Here is a 26,752-nt window from a genome sequence, read left to right on the forward strand (position 1 = left end):
CGAGGCGCGAACTTAACGAAATCGAACGAGAGCTGCGCGATTTTGTTACGAGATTATTATTGGAAATGATATCAAATTCTATAAAAAATATTCTTGATAAATTTCGTGGAGATGAAGATGCCTTAATGGATTAGTGTGAGTTAGTAAGTACTTCTTACGATAACAAAAGTATTAGTAGTTGTTAATAAAAAATTTAAATTTAACAATAGTATATGAATAAACAGTTATCTACTAATGCTGAACAAAATTTGAATATTGTCTACGCTTCTTATCAGATACTGAATTTCGCGCTTTGTAAAAAAAGACAACTTATTATATTGTAAATGTAGCGAGACGAAAGTCTACAAACAAAAAACGAGCGACGAACGAGTATTGCGAATTAGATTAATAAAAAAATCACAGCGAATTTTGAGTTTTGCGCTAAAAATATTGCTTTTGTATAAATATATATAGATATTTTTAATTTTTATGTTTTTGCTTTAGGTTATTTGGTTGGTTGATGGAATTTTCTATCTCTGGTTGCGTTTAACAGGTTTAAGTTGACAACAGTCTCGACTAGTAGTCGACCGTGTTGTTTTTTATTATTTATATGTATATTTTTCTTTTTTTTTGCAAGAGAGCACGCTTTTAATTAAACTGTTTGCTATTTGAGCGTATACTTCTTGTATCAAAGTGGCTGTTATAAGCTCAAACACGTTTAAATAATTTATTATTAATTTCTTAACTTATTATTTAATTGTTCTTGCTTATTTTTTGTTATATAAAAAGTTCATGGCAATTATTGGTAAACGATATAGAGTGTAATTACACGGTAAGAAATGGCATGGGCTTTGTATGTAACCGTTATGTTGTGACTTTTGTACGCGTTACCGAAACCGTTAGATACTCTAGGTTATTTTTTTGAAATTTTGCTAATTAGGCTATGCCACGCCGCTGCTGCTGCCGTTGCTCCTGTTGCCGCTGCTGCTTTGGTAGCCTGTTGTGTGCGTACTTTTGCTAGTGGGTCCACTTAACGCCGCTTCACCAATTTTTGCGAGTTGAACACAATCTCACGGTTCCATGTATAACGATATCCACAGTGCGGTATCATGCTCACGGTTGAGCTCGCAATGCGATAATTAAATTAGTGATTGTCTATGTTGGTGGTAGGTACTATAGGAGTACTACAAAAACGACACTTCGTTTACAACTACACAGCTGCTTGGCACAATGTCCAAGTGCACGGAATTTTTAATGCATGCCACGTGTTGCGCCAGCACAAACACGCCGAATATTGTGCGTATTCAAAACACTTTATTTACGTTTTAGATTTTCACTCAGTTTTACTTCCGTTTTGGCTTTGCCAAAGCCAATATAGTTATGCATACATACAGATGTAATACATACATATATAATTTTTTAGTGTTTATCTACGCTTCTATAATTTGCGATTACATTCACACAGGTTAGTTAACCCGTTTTTTGTTTTGTTTTGTTGTTTTGCTGGTGGTTTATTGTTTTTCACTACAGCTTCTATTTTCTACGCTCATATAAATGGCGTGTACGAGCATCAGCGCAAATTACAAACACTTGCAATTGTTTGATTAATTCGCACATCACAATCAATATTAATTGAAGTTTCAATTTCCAATTTAGAATGCACAAATTCAAGTGAGCTGAGTTATTGATTTGGTTGCGAGTGTACGAAAACTCTTTCTATATGGCTCGGAAAAATACTGGACCCCCCGTGTCCAATTGTCCGATTGACCGACGCGCTTGCCAGCTTTGGTAGAGACGTATGCGCGCGCAAATCTCAAAAACTTTTGAATAAATTCACTAAATTTGAAACTGTAGGCGAAGCTAGCGACAAAACGCAGATATGGAACTTTCAAAAAGCTTAATGCTGCTGCTGTCACTTTAAAGCGTGTTGTTGTCCCAACGATTGTATGCGTTGAACTGTGCGATTGTTAAATCAATTCTTTTGAATTTGAATTGAAAGAGCTCCAAGTCGTGTTGAAAACGTCTCCGAGCGCAACGTCGAATCACACCAATGTGCAATTGTAAGTATGCGTATATAGACACTCAAGTACATATGCATATGTCTGTCTGCATACATTTGTATATGGATGTGTGTCAATGTATATTTAGATGTATGCATGTATGCATATATGTGTATGCCTGTTCATAACATGTTCAACTCAATTAGTACGAGTTTTTGAGTTCGCCGAGATTTTCCTTTTCGACCAGTGGTCTAACCAGCACAACGCAGCCTGTTTATTGATAACATTTGCATTATCAACGTCAATAAAAACGTACATATGTTTCTACATATATTGTGTATAGCATGTGTGCTGTGCTGTTGTACGTGCTTCATTGATACTGATTAAAACGCCGATTTATTTTCTCTTGTCTTTTCGGAAGTGTGTGTGAGCAGATGCAAAAAAATATATTTAAATATATGGATGTATAGCAGATTTAACATACATATTTACATTTAAAATCAGGGAATCACATTGCATCCAAAGATCACTTAACAGCTGTATATGGACTATTTTTGAATTTTTTTTCCAAAGTAAAATTTCTTCTTTTTCAGCTTAGTCGATTTTTTTGATTTCTTTAAAATAGTTAGAAGCAATTAGAAAAAAACACGAGAGTGGTCCGATAGGTACTTAGCCTCACCGCCTAATAGCGCCACTATCATAAGAGCAGTTTCTATTGTCAAAATTTCAGCCGAATACAACTCGTTGTTTTGTTTTGTAAACATGTGGAATCGTGCAATATCGATCTGGTTTTAAATTATTGTTTTTGAAAGAGAAACCGCGCAGTGAAATCAAAGACCGCTTGGATGCTCTTCTTCTAAAAAGGCGACGGTCAATTTTGAGGATCAGGTGTTGCCAAAACGGCTACTACGGAGGATAACGTCAAAAGTCTCTAAATGAAAATACGAGAAAATATATAAAATATTACACGTCAGAAAGCTGTCGCTGCGATCGTGCCACCTTTGCTTTTTCTACAAGCGCAATCAGTAAACCACGTCATCGCAGTGGTGGACGCTATTGGAGCACACTTTGTGTTGTTTTGTGATCGTTATCAAAATAAACTAGAACCACAACCAGTCTGAAAAAAGGCGAAAGCTTTCTATCGCCCTATCACAACTACATCGTCTACCTAGAGAGCCGCCGGAATACACTACCACTACCAAAAAGAAAAAGGTGTCCTTCTACTATGATAACGCGCCGGCTAACATCTTGACCGACCAGTCACATTTATTGAATTCTGCTACGAACTGCAGTCCCAGTCCCACTCACCTTTATTTCATTCTAGGTGACTTTGCAAACTTAAAAAAATCGCTTGGTTCCATTGAGGCCTATGAAGCCCTCCAGAAATCGTATTTTTCACATGGGCTATAGAAGTTTTAATATCGCTGGGTCAAGTGTATCGAGTAAAAAGGAGACTATGTTGAGAAAATATCGAAATTTTCCGAAAGTTTTGGCTGTGCTCTGTAGGCTATGCTTATATCGTACCGACCTCGTATACATTGTATGGAAATTAAACTAAATTGTAAATATTTGAGTAGTGCATAGAGCTCTTACGCTTCAGTATTAAATTTTAATATTATACTTCGCTTGATTTTCGATTAAAAATTCAGAATACTATGAAAAATAGCTCCAAGGTTGAATGTAATTATGTTATAATTATTTTACAACATAGCGTTTAACTTACAATGTTATAGGTACTTGTTATTATTATCATTTTGATTTGACTCATACCATACATACATACTATATATGTACATACTACGTATTACATACGGGAATAATAATTCAAACGTAACCGCTCTTTCCTAAAAAAAAAAACAAATAATTGACTAAATCAATGTAGTTTTTACGAAGCGAATATAATTAGCGGCGATTGTCACTTTATGACGTGAGAAAATGAAACAAAAGAAAATTCGAAAATATTCCATACCGAAGTCAGCACGTAAGAGCAAATTTATAATTAAATATATTTAAAACAAATAATACAAATACAAGACTATTTATCTGAAATTAAATTACTCTGTTGATATACATATGTATGTATGTATGTTTTAAAGCAGTGCTCTGGCGGCATACATATGTTAATGTTGTCGAGATGCTGATATAACAGTAGAAAAACCAATCAGACAGCGCAACTCTCAACTCAATGAAAATCAGAAAAAAAGAAAATAAAAAAAAATAAAAATAAGATAAAAAAAAGAAAAAAAAAAAGAAAAAAAAAGAAACAAAAAAAGAAAAAAATTTGGAGTCGAACTGGTCATACCAGCCCGATTTCGAATGGTTTCCGAATTAAATTTCGTTTGTTATTTTTCATAAATAAATATCGGTTGAAATACAGACATAAATACAAGTGTGTACATGCAAGTATGTATAAATTTTATGCTCACAACTGTGTATACTAACGAGTGTGGCCAGATATTTTGGTTTGCAAAAAGGAATGTATTGCTTTTAACCTTAAAATACAAAGACAAATGCACGATTCAGATTGAGCTAAACAGTTCCCAAATTTTCTAATCCTGATAATAAAACCCCTATTGATTTATTTTCCAAAATTATCAGGACGAAGAGACACATAGAATTCGGTATGAAAAATTTGTAACATTGCCATGTACTTTGAGGTGCTTTCTCCATAATAATTGAAGCCATAGGTCAGGACTGGCGAACCTTATACGTGCCATGAAACAAAGAATATTATAGCTTCGACGTTCCGAATAATTTAGGCTACTTAATTGATATTATCGAAAAATAAAATAAAACTAGATGGAATTAAGTATACCATATACTATTTATTAAAGGTTGAAAATTACAATGATCTATCATGTTACATGGTAATTATTTTAGGTAAGGCTTTGTTACTTACAACAGAATGCGATATGTTTGAAACGTACCACCATACTTGCGGCACCATCAGCTCTAATGGAAATAAATTTGCCTAAATCAATTTCTTTCTCAGCAAGCGGCTCTTTACCAGCCGTACAAATATCTGTACCCTTATTAGTCATTGAAACCGATGTTAACGCAATTAATTCTTTTTTGACGTCATGAAACACAATATCAAGTAAAAATCACTAAATGAGCCGATTTAGTTACATGTTATGTCATGTTCAGACCGACACTTAATCACACGATTTCGGCTGTGTAGTGGTTTATCCCACTAATCTTATAAATTTATCAAGATTTCGCCATACAAAAATGACAGTTCAAAATCACTTCATCGGAGTGATTTGAAACTGATCCACGATAAATCTCTCTGTGTGACTCTGATTTTGCGCCATCTACTTGGCAGCATTGGAAATCTATTACATTATCACAGCTGATTTAGACACTACAAAAAGGAAAAAATGTAAAGAAACAAATTTTTATTAGAGCAATGAATCTAATTTCGGCTGAAAATCGACTTCCCAAATGAAAAAAATCGTTAATTATTTCCATTATATGGAAAATATTTAAAAGAATACGGCTTTTATTACAAAATACTATATGACAATGTTTTCTTTCGATAAATATTGAGCTATGTAAATTCTTGAATGGCAAAAACAGCTGTTTTTAATCTTTTCAACGGCAGTAAGAACACTGTTGGGTTATGAAATGCTTAAATGTAATCTAATCTTTTAAATTTTCGGTCTGAACATGGTATAAGCTATAGATTTGATATCTTTTTTTTAATTTTTTTGGTCGTTTAAACTTTCTATCTATTTAAGGATTCTGTCTTTTATTGTGCTTCTGGTTAGAGAAATATCTTTATTTTCAAAATCATTAAAAAGTGAAGGTGGCTTTCTAGCCATTCTACTTTAAAAAATTCAACTTCATTAAAAGGTTTACCGTGCTGAGCAGTTATATACGCATCCAGAAAACTTACAGTACTCGTATGGCATGCCTTACTAACATATTTAATCATAAACGTCGACTTTTCGCTTCCTTCTTGGAATACACATGCCACGAATTCCCTTGCTGAGACTCGCTTTTTGTTTACAAAGAGATTTGTGATTAGTTTCATAGAGCCGTTTTACAGACGATGTCTTACATACCACAATTCCAGAACATATAAAACACGCACACCTGCTTTATCGCCTTGATTAATCCTGTCATATTTTTTAAAATTGAAAGTCTCTTTGACACTTATTACGCACATCCTGTTTCCTGATTTAAAAACTTTGAAAAATAAAGGTTATTTTTTTCAGTCGATTTAAAAAATAAAACAAACAAGTTGAAGCTTGATTGCCAAATGAAGTGTGCTTGCACCTCTTCTTGGACTTTCTCACCTACACACATTTTACAAATTATTTTTGTAACTAATACTATATTAGGTTGTCAAATATCTCCCTTCCGCTTTTTTGCTCTTTATTCAATGCTCTATAAAAAAGTGTTACAGTGATCGGATTTAGTTCAAATATGCACCGTTTCGTTCGATAATGTGTTTTCATTTAGACGGCAACTTCATAATACCCGCCTCGTAGATGCCCCGCTCCTTATTTGCGAAGAACTCGGACAGCCACTTTTCACAAGTCTCTTTTGAGTTCAACTTTACACCAACAAGGGCGTTCGCCATGGACAGGAACAGGTGGTAATCACTTGACGCTATGTCCGGGCTATATGGTGGATGCGATAAAACCTCCCATCCGAGCTCCCGTAGTTTCTGACGAGTCATCAACGAAGTGTGTGGTCTGGCGTTGTCCTGGTGGAACACTACACCCTTCCTGTTGGTAAATTCTGGACGCTTCTGGTCGATCGCCTGATTCAAGCGGTAATCATCGCTATGTCCGGGCTATATGGTGGATGCGAAAAAACCTACCATCTGAGCTCCCGTAGTTTCTGACGAGTCATCAACAAAGCGTGTGGCCTATCTGCATAGATTCTGTATCATTCGGCATGCCTGAACTATTTTGTTCGCCATGGGTGAATCAAGCATTCTCAAGTGGTTTGCTGAATTATATAGAGGCAATGTGAGCAGCGAAGAGCGAGATAACTAACGTTTACGCCGAACTTGCGAGCCAAAAAGTAGTCACGTTTTGTTTTGATAAAAATAGATTACCTTTAGTATATTGTAGAAAATTAGATAATTTGCTAGCCTGAAGCACGTCATTTAGAAATTGACAAATCTAGTTTCGTTGCTACGGTTTTCCTTAACGGGATATGTTCCGTTTGGCTTAAGAACAACATGCTTAGCTATTTTGCTATTCTTACTATTTGGTAAACTACTCTACAACAAAAAAATATTATTTATAATAATACTTGTGATTGAGCCTCTGTCTGACGAGCTTCTCACAGAACACACAATCAATTTCAACTTGGAAGTTTCTATTCTCTCTGGTTTTTTTCTGAATGTGTGAGTGTTTGATCGATCGTTAAGTGAACAAACTTAATTCAAGTGATTGTGGACCAATTGTTCGCTCACTAACTGACAAATTGGATCCGGATCGTTCTGATTGTGTTCTTTCAACAAAAAGTGAAATTACCAGTTTGTTGAGACAGCAGACACCATCTGGTGAACGAATATTTTTCACTATTTCGTTATAAACCACTTTTGCTCAGAATAATAATTTTGGATAACGAAATAATTGTAATTTCATATAAATATTGAAGTAGTTATACTTAGGGCAATGGGAAACCCGTTAGCAAACGGCTTTGGCACGAAAATGTATGTATAGGTACATAATTTTATAAATATTTCATACTAGCTTGATTACTACTACTTTCTAATGGTATGTACAGCTATGTGCAAAACAATAATAGTCACGTCAATGCTTTAAACTCTTCCAAGAGTTGTAAAATTAACAAGTACGGAAGGACTTAAGCACCCAAAATTAAACGTCGGAGACTATATATGCACAGTGCACCAAATCGGTGAATTCATATCACAAAAGTATTTGTAAAAAATTGTATACAGTATATAAACTAAAATCAATTCTACTTTTAATGAACATCGGGTAGAGCAATCATTCAACTTTATAATTTCTTTTCATCTATTTGGCGTTGGAAATATTAATGGTTTTGTTCGCTTCGCAAAGATGTTACCCCATTCCATGATAATTGCATCTTGGAAGCAAGTTTTAGGTACGAGAATTTTCCTTAACCCTCATCGAGACCCTCGGGTCTGGTCAGGCATATTTTGTTTATAAATGCTATTTAAATATATTTAGAGTGTAGCAAACGACTTGCGCTTTCAGGTAGCTTCCTAGAATTTTATTGTCTATAGAATTCAGAAAAAAAATTCAAGGATATCGTATTGAAAAGGACGAAAAAAGGATATTATAATATTACACCTTAGTGCACCAATGATGCTTGGCTAGACCCCATATATTTTGTATAAAAATACATATATGAACTTTGGTAAGTTTCTATCACTTCGCACGGTTGATTTATCTGTTTTCATGTTCGTTACATGTCTTAATTGGTTTGTATGTTTATCTAGGTCAAATACTTTAGCCGCTAGAGCGTTTTAAAGATTAAGAAAAATGTAATTTTTTCTCAAATGTTACATTTTTTGTGGACGCTATTGCCACGCCAAGCGTGAACAAGGCAGTCAATTTGATTTCAACACAATCGAGAGGTAAGAAATTTCAAAAATGTATCTATATTGTACATATATGAGCGTAAATACAACACGTATTTCCATACAAATGTATGTAAACACCACTTAGCCTAGCCAAGCACCATTGGTCTCGACCAGGGTTAAGTTTTCTCACGACTTTAAAGTTTTTCCGGATTTTCTGATCGCTGCCACAACATCAGCTGCAAAATGATGTGGATGGTTGAAACATTCATTAAGAAAATATAATTTCCGAAATTTTTTGGGAGGTACTGTATATATGTATGTAATTGATCAGCGGGAGAAGCTATGTCCGTCTGTTTGCGTATACGCGAAGTAATCCCTCAGTTTTTTAGGATATCGCTATAATATTTTGCAAACGTCTTCTTCTCACGAAGATAGTGCCGATATCGGACCACTATAGGTTATAGCTGGCATACAAACTGACCGATCACAAGCAAGTTCTTGTATAAAGAATTTTTATTTGACAAGATATTTTTACAAAATTTGGCATGGATTACTATCCAATGCAATGCTACAAGATCCGAATAATTTTTCAGATCGGACCACTATGGCATATAGCTGTCATACGAATTGAACGATCTAAGTAAGTTCTATGGAAAACTGGCCCTATAAGAAGCTTTGTCAATAAAAGTTAGGCTAACTTGGTGTTAGGAAATTCAAATGAATTTGAGTGATCACGAATGCCTTTTCGTATGCGCAGCACATAAGTTATGACATCTTAATATAAACCCAAACTAATGTTCATTTTAATAACTATTCAACCAATAACTGATTTCAATTGTTATGATTTTTCGTTTCAAATTTTCAGCTGTTCAATTATGTCAAACACGAAATTAGGTTGGAAACACGAAAGAAACTTCGACTGAAAAAGTTGAAGTTCGTAAAGCTGAAAAAAGTTTAGTTGTTCTGAAGATGAATTGTTTTAACTTGAATTCAAGTGAGTGGAGTTTAATACTATAATGGTGCTATTAGTTTTAATACTTGTACTATTATTTTGTATATAACTGTACGTTTAACGTACACAATATTATAGGCCTTCTATTTACTATAAAGATATGATTAACAGTAAAATAATATCTTTAAGCGTAAAACATAATAAATACTGAAACTAAATTAGTTTATGTATTAACAGCAATTTTAATGAAACTTTCTAGAATTCTATTTACGTAAATAGAATTCAATCCGCTAATTACAGGAAATATTATATTTATGAGGGGTGTAATCGATATTTTACTAAACATGTATAGAATTCGTGGGTAAAGTCACTGTAATAGCAGTGTTACTGTCATGGAGCTCAAGAACGAAAAATTAAGTGTATTTTTCTTAATTTTCAACACGATTTACTATATACCCTCTTCACATTTACGATAACACGTTCCTGAACATAGAAAAAGCACAGTAGGCCGTTTCTGCGGCAATTAAGAAAATTTTTTAGAAATGTTTTAGGTGTTATTGCTTTTAAGCACTTTCAACCTTAATACTTTGTAGTGTGTCCACAATTTTTCAAAATTGCTTGGCATCGTCGGGCCAAACTCTCCACTCAGTTTTCATTTTTATTTTTTTTCGTAGCAATCTGCATCTTAACATCCCATTTTTAACTACGTGCTTTGGATAACTGTCATGCATAAAAATCCAATTAATAGGAGGCATCGATACGAACGCGAATGGTTCCATAGTATTTTTGAGAATGTTGAAGTATGAAAGTTGGTCTATTCTATCATCTATCCACCCAATGGTACAACGCCGTTCCAACATAACGCTGTTCAGACCATAATGCTACCACCGCGGTGCCTAACGGTTTTTGTGGTGTATCTGTAGTTCTAAGCCTGACACCTGAGGGGATGGACAAATGGTTTGCCATCGAATCCAATACAATTCACTTTTGCTTAATCGCTCTAAAGTACCCGTTTTCAAAATTAGTCGTACTTTTCTAAATGTTATTTAGCAAATTTCAGCTTTGCTCTTATGTTTTTTTGGACAGAAATGGTTTTTCGATTCATTCATCCAAACAACTGAACATCATTGAGACGCCTTCGTACAAGTATACTGGAAACAATAAACCCAAATTCCTCATTTACTTCAGCTATAATCTCTCGGAAAGCTTTAAAAGGATCAGCCGTTCCGTTGTTTTATGTGCAGGAGCTTTTCATATTTATTTTTTTGCAAGCTATGATCACTTTTAATAAAATTTATGGTGTTATACAGCCATAGTCAAATGTTATTACACATTACTAAATTTTTTTGCGTTTCGGTAAGACTGCTTCAATTGTTGTTGTTGTTGTTTTCAGTATAAAGCAAATTTGTTGTTGGATGAAATGGAGTGTGTAGAAGCAACGAACAAAAATCCAAAGAAAATAACGGAATATTTCTCACAAAAACAATAAATTTGTTTGATGCATATTGGCGTCAGAAGTTATTACACACATTTTATTCGTGTAAAGATAATTAGTTTTTAGCTATCTTGTGAGTTAAGTAGGTAATTAATATTGTTAATTTAATCCACGAAAATGGTCAAAAGGAAGCATTTAAATATTGAAACACGATCCGAGATTGTGACCAAATTTAAAATGGGAACTTCGGCTTCGGATCTGCTGAAAATTTATGGAATTTCACGGAAAACTGTGTACAATTTAGTAAAAAAGAAGGACACTTGTAGGAATTTAGAAGATAAAATGAAAAGTGGACGAAAACTCGTTATAGGGCAAAGGGAAAAAACAAGATTAATGAGAGTCCTTATGGCAAATCCAACAATAAGCCCTATTCGCATTGCAGAAAATTCGGAGGAACTAATTGGGAAGAAAGTTAGTGAAGCTTACTTTACGTCGCAAGATGAAGAGCATGGAAATCAACACCTATGTAGTTCGCAAAGTGATCGACATAACTCCAAACAACAAAGTCAAACGCCTTGCCTTTGCTCGGGAGCATATTAATAAGCCCACAGAGTTCTGGCACAACGTTCTGTGGACTGACGAGTCCTCTTTTCAGTTCCAGGGGTCTTTTGGAAGAAAGTATATGCATCTACCGTCAACTCTCAAACGCAAAGCACGGCAACCTCTAAACAGATTCGGTGGAGGATCTGTAATGTTTTGGGGATGCATATCATTCTATGGATTGGGAGATCTCGTATCAATTGAAGGAACTTTGAATCAATGTGGGTATATCGATGTGTTGAATGATCATGCATTTCCTTCAGCAAATAGCCTGTTTCCAAGTACCGACTGGATTCTGCAACAAGATAATGCTCCTTGCCATAAAGGATAGTTGGTAACGAAGTTTTTAAATGAGGTAGATCAAGCTGTTCTTGCATGGCCACCTCAAAGCCCGGACCTTAACATCATTGAAAATGTTTGGGGTTTCATGAAACAACGAACAATTGATAAAAATCGACAACTAAATGATACTATTGAAGAAATTAAAAATATTTGGGCTAAACTACCTCTTTCTTTTATCCACACCTTGATTGAGTCTATCCCGGCCAGGTTGCAAGCAGTAATTGATGCCAAAGGAGAACTAACAAAATATTGACTCATTAAAATTAAAAAAAAAATAAAAATTTATAATTCTTAATATAAACCATATAATATGACATTGTGTAATTATCTTTGACACGAATAAAATGTGTGTAATAACTTCTGACGCCAATATGCATAAAACAATTGTATTGTTTTTGTGAGAAATATTCCGTTATTTTCTTTGAATTTTTGTTCGTTTCACACACTCCATTTCATCCAACAACAACAAATTTGCTTCATATTGAGAACAACAACAACAACAATCGAAGCAGTCTTACCGAAACGCAAAAAATATTAGTAATGTGTAATAACATTTGACTATGGCTGTATATCATTTTCTCGAAAATTCCTTAAGTTTGTCAATAAAATTTCTATCCATTTTTTTAATAATTTATTTGTATATAATAGCTACAGTTAAACAATCTCTAGTTGACACTTTGCACTTGTAAACTTATATAGAGCTTTAGAACATCACAAAAGTTCTCGGTGGGCATTTTGTATATTTTCGCAGATTGTTCATATTTGTATACTTGTACACATGTAAACTCCTAATGATCACTTTAGAAGTTGTGCAACTTCTTCATTTTAGGACACCGTCCGTGTTATAACATTTATAGTTTTTTAAAATGGTATTTAATACTCTTCAAGTTTATGGAAAAACAAAAACAAAATTATTATAACAACAATAGTTATGAACAGAAAACTTAAAATACTTCATATTTCTACAAAAGAACAATAAGTTTTAGTACTTTGAGTGCTTTTCATTTACTCTAATTATGACATGTAAACGGTGCAGCCATGAATGGAGAAGATTTTCTGTTACTTCCGGTCAAATTTTTTGTCATTCTTCTGCAATAACATCTTTGAGCATGTCCTTCTTGCTCATAGTCCTTTTTCTAATTTATTTATTCAGGTGCACCTATAGTGAGTTCAAAAAGTGTTCACGTATAGTAAAAAATAGTGCGTTGCAGATGATATTTAGAAAAACTAACATTCAAATTAAATTTTGTTTTACGAAAAGTAAAGTATATTTAATCAAAAACTTTTTAACATAAACAAGCACTTCATTTAATAATCTCTTGTGGCTATAGTAGATATAGAGTAATACAATTCATGTGAACATTATTTGAACATTATTTCAAGGTAAAGGTGTGATTGAAGTACAATAACTAATAGCTTGTGGGACCGCCTTTAGCTTTTATGGCTGCTTTAATACGGTCAGGTATAGAGTTAATTAGGTTATTTAAAATTTCGGGAGAAAAGCTGTTCCAAACTCGTTCAACTTGAGTCCAGAGTTCATATATGGCTTTTGGTGTCTCTCTCCCCCATAAATATTCAATAGGTTTCATATCGGATGACTGAGCTGCCCACTCCACCACCCGAATTCCGTTATTTTTCAACAAAGATTTTCTAATACGGGCGGTATGTTTAGGGCCATTGTCTTGCATGTGTAACAAATCACCGGGTTCACATCCAAAAATCTCGAAGCTAGGGATAAGTGGATCCTCTAGAATGCTAATATAGTCCGTGGGCCCCATTATTACGTTAATTACGGGCGGTATGTTTAGGGTCATTGTCTTGCATGTGTAACAAATCACCGGGCTCACATCCAAAAATCTCGAAGCTAGGGATAAGTGGATCCTCTAGAATGCTAATATAGTCCGTAGGCCCCATTATTACGTTAATTCGACACAGTTTTCCTACCTTTCCGCCACAGAAACAACCACACACCATAAGTGAGCCACCTCCGAATTCAAGTGTGCGCACCATATTCCTATCCGTGGAACCGCATCGCTTGTCTTACCATGTTCAAATGCGTCTACCTGAATTACGATTAATTTTCGTTTCGTCAGACCAAATTACTAGTTTGAACTTTTCGCTTGTCCAGTTTTTGTGTTCTTTCGCTTCTTTCATTGTCGCCGCTTTGTTCTTCGCTGACATGTACGGGTTTTAATCATTGGTCTTGCACGCATATTACAACTTTTCAGCGAATTTCGAATGGTATTGTTGCATACTCTAGTGCCCAAAGACGACAATAACACTTTCTTAGCCTCCACTGCGTTTTTAGCTGCATCAGTAATGCTAAAACGCCGTAAAGTCGTTGCTTTTTCGGGAGTGGTTTTTTAGGCCTGCCTAAATTTTTGGGTGGTGTATTAACATTGTCTTGCTTTTTATTTTGCTGATGACACCAATTGAAATTTTATGTTTTTGAGAAATCTCTCTAACTGAAACCTCCTCCTGCAAGTCCGAACATACAGCTTTTTGCAAAATGAGGTTCAGTTTTTTAGTCCTATTTACTAAATGAATTAGCGCTTAGCTAAAATCTTATCTTTTATCGTTCAGATCCAAATTGTTGTGTTCCTTGACACTCCGAGAAACTTTACTTTAAGCCAAGGGTATATTTTTTGACGTTCCAGCACCATGAAGTTTTTTTTTTTTGCCTATTTCGCGACTAATTTAGTGCTCTTGCAAATATTTAACTACCTGATGTTTGTTTATATAAATTCCTTTACTAAATAAAACATTTTGACCATAATCAAATAATACCAGACAAAAATAACGGTACCTACTTGAAAACTGCATTGAAAGGGTTAAAAGTGTCCAAGTTTTTCTTTTTGGCTTCTCAAAACTGAAATAATTTTTTGCAATCGTTGACATAAAAATGTATATATTCTTAATCTTTTTATAATTTCCATGACACAGAAACGTACATACACAAGAGATTTCATGTCTACTACAAAATATATGAATTCCCAAAACCTTGATTCTCTAAATATGTATATTCGAAAAAGGCGTAGTTGACATGCTTGGCCGAATAAAAATCCGGATCCGTTGCGGTTGTTAACCACACGGTTTCAGAAAATAAAATGATCGAAACAAATACTAACTGAAATATTAATTTAGAATATTTATTATACCAACCTTCCTCCTTCAAATCGCTAAATTCCAAAACTAAGTCATCACCATTGAGTAACTCCATTCCGGGTTTCAAGTCAAAATCATCGTCGCTGACCATTACTATGCCTATAATTAATATATAGTTAATAAACTTTTAAAGATATAGAAACATTTTCACGGTTTACCATTTTCAAAATTGTCATCATGGAGCCAAAAACCAGCTGGCTCATTCATGGAAAATAGCTCCATGGACAGGGGAGATTCCGGCTCTGTTTTGCAGTCCCAATACAGTTCTGCAGGCAGAGCTAGAGACTCCATTGCTGAAATGTCCGTATTCGTTGCCATTTTTGAAACAGGTTTCATATTCTCGACTTGTTATGAAATTTGAAGGGATAAAAAGTTTTGATTTGGAGGAATCTTGTCCTAAAAACGCTGTTGTTGATGTGAAGGAAGCCATGGTGGCTCTATGTACAAAAAAATTATAAAAAGGCACGTATTTTATATTAATATTATTTTGAAAATATGAAGGGTTGTTATAGGGGTATAAATATATGTATGTATATTCATTAAGAAAATAACTAAAACAAGTAAGGAAGAACTAAGTTCGGGTGTAACCGAACATTTCATAACCTTGCAACTTGCAAGGATTAAAGTGGGATAATACCTTTAGGTACATAAGGCTTGTTACTTATGTGGGGTCTAGGACAAGTTTTCACCCGATTTCAACGATTCACCGTTACTAGAAAAAAAATGCTTTCTCAATTGTATTCAGATAACTCACATATTGGCCGATTTAAGCGGTATTAAGTCACCCGAAAGTTCGAAACCCTTTTATTATGTATGAAGGCTAAGAGAAGTATTGACCCGATTCAATCCAATTTTACCAAACAGACTTCCTGGAAAGGGTTTTATCCAAATTTCAATTATACATATATTTCAAACATTAACCAATATTTTCGGTAAAAAGTCAACTACAACCACAGGGTCCACATTTTCAGTACCTAGGGGCTTCAAAAGGTTTGCTTCGATTTGGGCAATTTTTGGTCGTAAAGTAACGCACCTCAAAGGTACAATTCGTGCAAAGTTTTATCCGGATATATTAATTGTTTCTTGATTTGTATAGAAAAAACTAAAAGAAAATCACAGAAGATTGGACGGTGCCCACGGTTCAATTTTGATACCGGCTTCTTCATACCATACTGGATGTTGTAGGTCTAGCGATTTAGGAGACATGTACATAAACTTATTAAAGGACGAGGTTATGCCCACTATTTCGAACTTTTTTGCCCATTAATGCCTCATGCTACTGCGTCTCATGCCTGGGCTTGGCAGTAATCCAATTACGCCCATCTACGAATCATCCTTACTTTCTTGCCAAGAAACACGTATACCAAGTTTCATGAAGACATCCCAATTTTACTCAAGTTGTAGTTTGCACGAACGGACAGATAGACACTTACACGGATTTTAACTCATGCACTCAGCGTGATTCTTCGCTGAAATCCGTTACAATATATATGATACGAGGGCTGCTATATATATTCTGGCCTAGGGCAACACTAAGTGTTGCCAGTTGCAATCTGACATTTCCATTGGAAAGTTTGACATTTTTTAGCATAACATCACTCAGAACTTTTTGTCATTTAATCGTGAATTGTTTTATTTACAGGGAATTAAAAAATTCATCTCGGCCAAAAAATGGAATTAACTCGAACATTTTCGTGCGATCATTTTTCACAACTTTCGACGTGGATTATCACGACAAGAGTGCACCGATGAACTAAAATCTTTGTATGGCTATGAAGCACCATCCTATAGCACTGTGAAAAACTGGTACAACGAATTCAATCGTGGCCGACGCTCGCTCAAAGACGAATTCCGTGAAGGTAGTCCAAAAACAGCCGTTGTGCCAGAAAACATCGATGCCGTACGTGAACTGATAATGCAAGACCGTCATGTTACATACCTTCAGATTGAGGCATGCCTATGCATTTCTCCCACCAGCATACATTCGATATTGCATGAACACCTGGCCGTAAAAAAGGTTTGTTCTCGCTGGATCCCGCACAATTTGGCAATCGCTCAAAAAAAGGCTCATGTGGATTGGTGTAAAGAAATGCTGAAAAATACGATCGCGGTGCTTCAAAAGACGTTTATAAGATCGTCACAGATGACAAATCATGGATCTATGCGTATGAGCCCGAAACAAAACAGCAATCGACAAAAAAAAAAAAAATAAAAAAAAATAAAAAATAAAAAAATAAATAAATAAAAAAATATAAAAAAATATAAAAAAATAAATAAAAAATAAATAAAAAATAAATAAAAATAAATATTAAAAAAACATATTAAAAAAAAATATAAAAAAATATAAAAAAATATAAAAAATTTAAAAAAACATTTTTGTTGATAAATATGCCTATTTACATTATTAGGCCAGAAATATATATAGCAACCTACGTATTTAAACGTATGAACGACACAACACTCCCAAGAAAAAAATAATAATTGATTGAGTGATTAATTAGCAATAAATATCGCCTACTGAACATACAAATTATGTTCACAATTTTGTTTACAAATTGAAAGCAAAGAAAAAATAAACTCGCCAATAATAAAATAAGTAATGGGATATCGTCAAAGCAAACGAAGATATTATCTCACGAACTGAAGAGCTGTTGATGTCGATTCAACCTTTGAAAAATTTGCGAAGAATTTAACTATTAAACAATGCACTTGATTTACCTAAAAATGTCTAACTAACGAAAATAAAAAAAACGTTGTCATTCAATTTTCGCTAAAAGTTGCAACAAACCAAGCGCATGCAAAGAAAACGGGAAAGTATGTATGTACATACCATACATACATACATATGTACATATGTATCAAACCATATAAAATTTACCTTGCAATTCTTTTTTTTTTTTCAAAAAATTAACTATCACTCAATGCACTTGCAATTAAAATGCCTTACAGTAAATCGCTTACAGGGAAAGTACAGAGACAAAGAAACAGAAAATATGCAATTGAGTAGAACGCGAAATGTAATTAATATTACAAATTTAATTTGTAATATTAACATTACATTATACAACACAACGTTTCAATATTTTTATGTTGGCTACACTGTATAGTTTGAATTTCTTCTTAAATGTTGTTCTATCCTATTGCATCATTCGAGCAGGGATAAAGGGATGCCCAACTTAATCCGGTGTGAGAGTTTATCGTTTTTTATAACATTTTGCATTATGGCCAGATCATACAAAATATTTTCATTTGGGCATTTAAATAAAAATAACCAAGATTTATTGCGATTAAAAGTTACTATATAGGGGTCGTTTAATATATGGAGAAACTATTTTAAATCTTTTTATGGTATGTTAAAACAACTGACTTTTGCCTTTCAATACCCAATAAAAGAATTTAAGCTTGGTTAGCTCTCAATCAATAAATATTTTTAATCATTTTCCATTCAATGATTTCGTATGACGCTTCATACAAAACGTTCCATCAAATACTTTTAAATTTCACAAATGTATTTAATTTTCATTGTTTTACATTTTTTATTAGTGGTCTTGAACGATGTAACAAAATCCAATTAGAAATTACTATATATAGTTGTATATAGTTGTCATTTAATATATGGAGAAAGTATTTAAATCTTTTATGGTATAATAATTAAAACAACTTACTTTTGAACATTCAATATTTAAAGCATTTAAGCTTGTTAGCCCTTAATTAATTATTGTTCTTAATCATTTCACATTGAAAGTTAATACTATGAGGCATCACATTACAAACCGTTTCATCAAATACATTTAAATTTCAATTTTTCTAATTTGCAAAGTTTTACATTTTTATTAGTGGTCTTCAACTAGACACCATATCCCTCCTTTACATAGATATAGTTTTGGTAGGTTTTCAATCTGGCCATCCATCTTTTCGAATTGCTAAACGTCAAAACCTCCTGAACTCTGTCAAAGGTCAGGAAATTTTGACGTTTTGATCCCTTTCAAATTAGTTCTATGAAAATAGTTTGTAGGCATTGTTTAACTAAGCATTACTCTAGAGTTTACAATGCGTGAAGCAAATTCCTTCATTATGTGTTGTCATAAGGGTAACGTCAGCTTCCCACTATTAACACAATATGATTTTTTTAAATTCATTACATGACGGTCTCACATCAAATGATAGAAATATAAAGAAAAAGTTCAAACATTTTTTCGACAATATTCGAAGCTACAATTCGGTCTATGCTATGGTCAGTTCGGAAACTAATATTTCAGACATAATTTTAAGAGGAATTTATCATGACAAAACATTCCTGAAATAATTTCGAAAACATTCCTAAAATAATTTCGAGGAATATGCCGAGTTGACAGCCCCTGACCGGATAAAAATCCGGGTCGTTGTTGTTTTAACGGTTATCTAATCACCGTTAGGATGGTAAGGATTATCTAAGTAGTTTTCTACCTCATCCAACGGGAGGCCCAAGAAACGTGCTGTTTCGATAGGGTCAGACCAAAGGAAAAGGGTGCTAGATGAGTAGGGTTAGCGGGGCATGCAAAGAAATGGCCAAAATCATTGGGAGACTCATTGCACGCAGGACATATGAATGTTGGACATTTCGGTACCTATTTTGGACAAGTAGGAGTTTAACCTGCTACAATATCCAGAACGAAGCTGCGCAAGGGTTACTCTCGTTTCTCGCCGCAAATCAGGCTCCTTATCTGCAATGTCTGCAATGGGTGGTGATTTGACTCCCAGAACGCCATTCACTAGAAGGGAGTCGGTGAAAGTATTGATGGCTCCGCGGTCAGTGCTTGTCGAAAGTTAGTTGCGTCCGAAATCCGGTCCTCTTGATGTTCCTAGGAGGCGCTTCCGCTCCAAGCAGGTGGCTGCGGGGGTGATTTCTGCGAAAACATCTCAGCAGGAACTGCTTGGAGAGAAGTTCATTATGTTCCTTAACTAAGAGCTTAAGAGTCTCACTATGTAGATGTTCAATGGGAGACATCGGGAGGCATCCCGTCTTTGTCCGGAATGCAGTGTTCTGACAAGTCGGGAGCTTCTTCATCTTCGTTCCATTCGGCATTCTGGCCGATTGCCTTGTAAGATACCAACAACGTTTCTTTGTCTTTTCCTCATGTGCTGCCGGCTAGCGACTTGAGGATTTTGTTGCGGCTCTGTACCTTGGCGATAATCCCCGTCGTATGAGGATTGAAGAAGCATAGAATATCAAAATGTACACCTAAAATCTTAGGTTATTGACAGTCGGAGTCTTGACGCCATCGATTGCAATATTAAACTCAAGACTGTACTCCTTCGTTCCGGGTCCGTTCCGGTTATTTAGATCCGACTGTTGGAGAACGCAGCAGGACCCATGATCTCAGCATATTTGCAATATGAAATATAATTTTTATTATACATTATTATCAATTTAGTTCAGTTTGAATATTTTTCAATATTTTTTATTCTTTCATTCGCTCATATCTGTTTATTGAAATATATAGTTGTACCAGGTTGTAGCACCCTGTGTCAGAATAAATACGTACAATTTTCGTTTTTGCTTTCTACAACTCAAAAGTTAACGAATATTTTATTCGAAAATTGGCTTGAAAATGCGAAAATCGAGTTACAGAATATAAAAAATCCAAATTCGAGTAAGTTTTTTTTCGAATCGAGTTACAGAATAGGGCCACTGTTCTATTCTTAATTCCTTGTATGCAAAATATGAGACCAACATACAATTGAATCATGCAACATGCACTAAGGGCCAATTCACATAGAGCTTCTGCTTCGATTCACGCCAGACTTTTTTTAGGAAAGAAAAGTTCGATGTACGCTTTTGTATGAGTACGTTCTCATAAAAAGTTTTTACGCGATCCAAACAAAATGTTAGGCACCTCTTATGGGTCAGGCGCTATTTATGGACGTGCAGCTGTCTACATAACTGTGCCCTTAAGAACGTTTGTATTTTAATATTTGACACATGTCGCTTGAAGTCTGTCGCTCTCTATGTGTTCAGCACATGAGTTACGCTTCACATTTTCTTAAAACAACTACTTATTTCTTGGCAACCCTACTAATTGGTGTTTCTGCAACGCATAGAAATTTAACATGCATTAGGATTTCGCAATATCATTTAATCTTACATCAGCGAATTTTCCAATTGAAGTTAGTATATTTCAAATCATTTAATTTCACTAACTAACTCAGACAATTACTAACATCAAAAATGCATTTAATGTCCCAAATCGTAATACACCATGTAGCAAACGACGGAACAACATGGCGAATGGCTTACAAACATATGCATTGTAACAAAAGTCACCAATATTTTTGTTTTACCTACCTTTGTTTTAAAATCATTTTCGCTAAAACTTTTGTGCACCAAAGTGCTTGGTTTGTGCTTACGCAAACAAACTAGAAATCCATTTTCACCTCAATATAAATGCAAAAAAATCGGAACTTAACACTTTACGTTTTTTCGGTTTCATTGAGGAAAATGATACTGAAAGAGACATAGTCATCGAAACATTCATATATTATCGGAAAACAATATGGCGAATTACACTATCGAATATTTATTGGGCGGTATTGCCAGATATTCCAAATTACAATCATTATTTAATGGAAAGACAGATTAAAATAAACATTAATCTCATTTCATCTCATTATCTCTTGGAGTACTTATCACAGAATAATTCATTTATTGATTCATGATTTCATTAATGAAAGAACGGGTAACATTAAAGTTAATCAAATGTCGATGAAAATAATCCAAAAGCTCTGCTTGGGAATAATGAATTGAGATTCCAAACTAGCTGTTCATTGCAAAAGTGTTTTAATTTAGCAGCTCTGACAAGTGTAAGGATCTTAGAATAGTCATTTGCTGGAACCAACTGATTTTGTATAAGATGCAATTTCTAATTAAATGTATTCTAAATATATAAGTAACGAAATTAAACTGTATGGAATCAATTTATAATACTCTTAATTTTTTATGACTTCAGAAAAGAGAATAAAGTCTAGGAAAACAACAAATATAGTTCAAATAGTTGCCGCTGCAATATTCGACTAGTTCAACTGAAAATCTTTATTATAAACCAATATAAGGGGTTTCCATCTGGCATTACTAAGGATCGGTGGGGGTCTATGTAATGCGTGACAGCCGGCCAGGATAACCTAACCTAATAATAATATAACGTTTATATCAAGAGCTTAGAAAAGTTTGCGTTGTTGTTAACAATTTTTATGAATATTCGACAGTATATCTCGATGATGTGCTCGTTGTTCGTATATACAATCTTATTTATATCATTCGAGACCTTATTAATAAAGAATAAATCGGCTTAAGAGATATTCTGAACCTTGCTAATGGAATTGCCTTCACTGTTAGGAATTTGTCGAAAAATTGAGGGATAATAGAGAACTGCCGTTTCATCAGTTTGCAACGCGATGTTCTATTTTTGACATTTTGATTTTTGTAGTGGATTTTTTGACAGCAATATGTATATGGTTCGGACAATTTTTGATAATAATAATAGTTGTATTATTCAAGGGAAAGAACAAACGTGAATTCAAGTGGGAAAATTCGTGAGAAATTTTGTGCTGACTAGTTAGAAATACATAATTCATAATTATTTGTTTCGGAAGGAAATAAGATCACATCGTAATAAAAGGCAATCTGAACTTTTTGCAAAAAAATATACATCTCGCCAGCTACGTCACCGCCCGCTGTTCAATGTACCTCACCACCATAATAACAGGTCATTTATCAACATAAGATCTGATCTTCCTAGATCCATTGGCCCTACAACACACAATGGTGCATACACTTAACCAATAGTCAACGAATAAAACAACACATTGAAGTTGAACGAAGAGCAAACTTAATACTCATCTAAAATGTTATCATATTGTTTGATTTCCTCTATGTAATGTGATTGACGCGATGGGAAAAATAATATTTTCCATTCTATCGAAGTTTACTTGTGGGAGTATAATTTATATATATTTTATAGAGTATTTTTAGTACATAAAATATATAAACGGAATAATAAACATATGTGCGTCATTCAGATAATAACTTATTGAATTCTAAAAATCTTGATTTGTTTATATATGTGTTGAAAAATCTACAATGATTTGGTATTCCATCTCAACAGAAAACAAATACATTGAATGGAATCAAGGCTAGCAGTGTTACATTAGTGGAATTTTCCTCTCATTTCAAACATAAATTTGGCTGTTACACCAAGATGGACTACTTGACTGATTACGTTCAAGTAGATGCGATTAGCACATGGTAAACCTTTAATTAAACTGTGAAATGTGAATCAATTCGTGTTCTTTACAGTAGTCAAAATAATGATATTATGGTTAGACGCTTCCGTGATTTGAAGAAGTAACAATAAAGAAACATTTTTTTATGTGTTAATAAGGCCATATTAATAGCAACAGTAACAGCAATGTTATTGGTGTTATCTCATTTAATATATTTAATTACTCCTATCTAGTAGTAAATTTGTACTACAATGTTAAAATAAATAATAAGCAATTATGTTATGTGTATTTGTATATAAGTAACTGACAAAACAAAGCTTCAAATAAATATTGCCGTAGTGTGTGATGTTGAGAGTCATTGAACAAGGCAGCAAGAGATTTGAAAGAGTGTAAAAGAGCATTTGATGTGTTTCCCAATGCGAATAAGTACTTCGCAGTTAAGAGCAAACACTTATAGAACGACGAATATTGTTGGGATCAAAATCGCTATCATTGTTTGAGTGTATAGACGAGGTGTATGTCATGGAAAAGATATTATATGTGGCCGCACAGTTTAAAGTTGGATCGGTTGTTATCATCAAAATTTTCGAACTATCTGGTAGTGAAAGATCACGGCTTAACAATTGTTAGGCTTTACAGACAAAGCAAATCAATCGTTTATATTTTAAATTTTCAAAGTAATTAGAATTGGTTATTTGTGAGCTGTGATCACAGAGCGCATTTATAACACGTTTTTTTTAATCAATTTAATAGTAAATGGATGAAGATCAATTCAAATGAAATAAAAAAATTTAATTAATAGAACTTGAATAGAAGTATAAATAATTTTTCGTTTGGACACACGTAAATCAATGTGAGTTCGCGCCGTAGATAAGAAGACACAATGATGTTAAATAAATATCAGAATTATTTGCAACAACACCAAAACCAACATCAGCAGATTGTACAACAACAACAACAACAACAAAGCTGCGGTGATATTACTACAAGCATCGCGAAAAGCGTTGGTGACGCTGGTCTTTCCGATTATGGAGCTATGGCTTCTAATATTTCCAAATCAGAACGAGAATCTATACACTCTGGCCAATTTATGGTTTCTCATTTCGAAGCGGAGGAGGCACAAGAAGATGATCTCGAAGAGGATGATGAAGTAAAAATGCTTGATCCCGAAGAAATAAATCTTACAAAAACAGAGGATGTAGAAAATACATGCACTGATGTGCAGCGTTTTGTACCACGAAAAATATCATACGTTCCAGAGCTAGGTCAAGAAGGATCAGTGGTGGCCTCTCACTTGGAAATAGAAACTTCGCTCACCAAATTATTCAAATGTATGAATCTAGCTTACAGGTATGTAAAAAATCATAAATATTTAATTCAAACTTATACTTTTTTACGGTTATTTGTTTATATAGTACTGCAGTTTTATGTGCATTTGCTTATAAATACATATGTACAGATGTTAAAAGTTTAAAAGAAAAGCCTTTCTAAAGATATTTTGAAACTTTATTTAAAAATCAGTTTTAAATTCAAACACGGAAGTAAATTTCTGAATAATACATTAACTAAAGTATAACATATTCAGCTAATTATAAAATTACTCTGACTCTGCCTAAAAACGTTAAAAAAGCACTTGTTTAAATGCCTGCATACTGACACATACATAAGTATATGTATATTTATATACTTACTCTGTTTATTCTCTTAAATAAACGAGGTAAGAGCGGATGAGATATGTACATAGATACATATGCATGTTTGTATGTAGATATTACAGAATATGTGCATAAACATTGCATTTTTAAATATGAGGTCTTATTGTTAGCAGTCGAAAAAGCTTTATTATGGTTTTAGGTTGCTTTCCGCAGACATATGTATATATAAACATATGTAAATATACATATATGCATACATAAGCGAAATATGAAAACGCAATTTGAAGGTACATCGATTATTTTCAAGCTTTGAATTTCAAGAACTCTTCATTTGCGCGGTTGAAAGAACTTTCATGTGTCGAGTGCATGTAACTTTTTATGTTTGAATAGTAAAATAATGTAGTTGCCCAAATAAGTATGCATGTAACATAGCTATATGCATACATATATGTATGTATATATGTATATGTACTATTCTTTTAGTTAACGTTTATAAAAAGCAAAATAAATGCTTAGTTAGCGAATAATGGTGTAAATTACAATGATGCTTTGTTGGCCAAAACATAATAAACTTCACTCATTTCTTTCTGGTCGAGGTTGTCTTGTTGTTCAAAATCATGATTTGGTGTGGGAAACGAAAATTTGAGAATGTTTCATTAAATTAAGCATACCAGGATAAGAACATCTCAACAGTGTATATTCCCTATAAATCACTCTTTCTTCGACATATTACTAATACCTCCTGTGGGCAACTCCTGCTTAGCAGAATCGACCCCTACATAGCAAATATGCATATGTATGTCCAGTGTGCCGAATCCAATTCCGAGGAAGCAGGACGTTTCCAGGGTGTACCGTTAGATGATATCGATGACAATTAACCTGAACTTTACCACCCAAGCGGGGCCTAGATAATCGCTAAAGTAACAACAACGACCAACCCACCCATGAGTACGTAGCACTACAACTTACAACTCGATAGTTTTTGGTCAACCAACACCAGCGCTCCCTCCCAACAACCAAATTCACCCTGACATGTCTGCTATACGCACCACGAAGTCAAGAACAGATTTGCTGAAACGTTTACCGGTACTCGCCTCGAAGGAGCATGTACGGTCGACAATCTGTATAAAGTATACATAAGAACGGTACGCCAACTCATTCAATTCACGACTAAAGATGTTCCCAATTTGTCAGGATCGCAGTTTTCTTCATCTACCAATACGTTTATTTTATTAATATAACAAATGTTCAACGACGCCTACATGAAATGTGACACCTGTCGATCGTATAATGATCATGTTTTTGACATTGATGACTACTTTTTATCCTCTAGCTATGTCCTTGTCTTAGCGTACTAATCTTAACAGGAATTGTTACCAAATTACATGACATTTCGTCCAATCGTTTCCAAGTTATTGATTTTCCTAGATGAAAAAGCATCATTAATTCAAAGTGATAACTGTTACGGCCAATCACCCCAAGATATTCAAAAGCTTACGAAATTTCGTCATAGTTGTACTAGCGTAAATGATGCAATAACGAGTTCCGGTGAAAGTCGGACGACTTTTCAAAATCGCAAGAAAACAACAGTTTTAGGCAGTATTTTTTGTTTGTCATTTTTTCATCGACTCTCTCGACAACAATCAATTAATAATATTATCTCTTATCTCGAAATTAACAATAATCCGAATTGTTAATTCAAAGATCTTTTTGGCCTCTTAGAATTATTTACAACTACTATGAAAGTTTGACAATTTTTTGAGTTTACTTTTCTCATTCTTCCGTTAGTGATGTATGCCTGAGTCTAAAATGTCTTTCCAACGAAACGTT

General features: G+C 34.1%; 2 protein-coding genes across 5 annotated transcripts in view; one reads left to right on the plus strand and one right to left on the minus strand.

Moving 5' to 3' along the window:
• The window catches only part of LOC120768981, a 34,593-nt gene extending 13,092 nt beyond the window's left edge, over window positions 1–21,501 (minus strand). The window contains exons 1-3 of the mRNA XM_040095792.1: window positions 21,334–21,501; window positions 15,167–15,445; window positions 15,006–15,107 (exon numbers count right to left, since the gene is read on the minus strand). Coding sequence (XP_039951726.1) covers window positions 15,006–15,107; window positions 15,167–15,344 — 280 coding nt within the window. The 5' untranslated portion in view covers window positions 15,345–15,445; window positions 21,334–21,501. The remainder of the gene's footprint in view (window positions 1–15,005; window positions 15,108–15,166; window positions 15,446–21,333) is intronic.
• Window positions 21,502–22,493: 992 nt separating this feature from the next.
• LOC120768978 (carbohydrate-responsive element-binding protein) overlaps window positions 22,494–26,752 on the plus strand; it is a 35,462-nt gene continuing 31,203 nt past the window's right edge. For 2 of the 4 annotated variants that reach the window (XM_040095781.1, XM_040095782.1), the window contains exons 1-2: window positions 22,494–23,289; window positions 24,021–24,617. In XM_040095781.1, the coding sequence (XP_039951715.1) occupies window positions 24,151–24,617 (467 nt within the window). In that variant the 5' untranslated portion in view covers window positions 22,494–23,289; window positions 24,021–24,150. The remainder of the gene's footprint in view (window positions 23,290–24,020; window positions 24,618–26,752) is intronic. The other 2 variants (XM_040095779.1, XM_040095780.1) reach the window with 2 other exon arrangements.

Source organism: Bactrocera tryoni, chromosome 2 (genome assembly GCF_016617805.1).
Source record: "Bactrocera tryoni isolate S06 chromosome 2, CSIRO_BtryS06_freeze2, whole genome shotgun sequence".
NCBI classification, from domain to species: Eukaryota; Metazoa; Arthropoda; class Insecta; order Diptera; family Tephritidae; genus Bactrocera; species Bactrocera tryoni.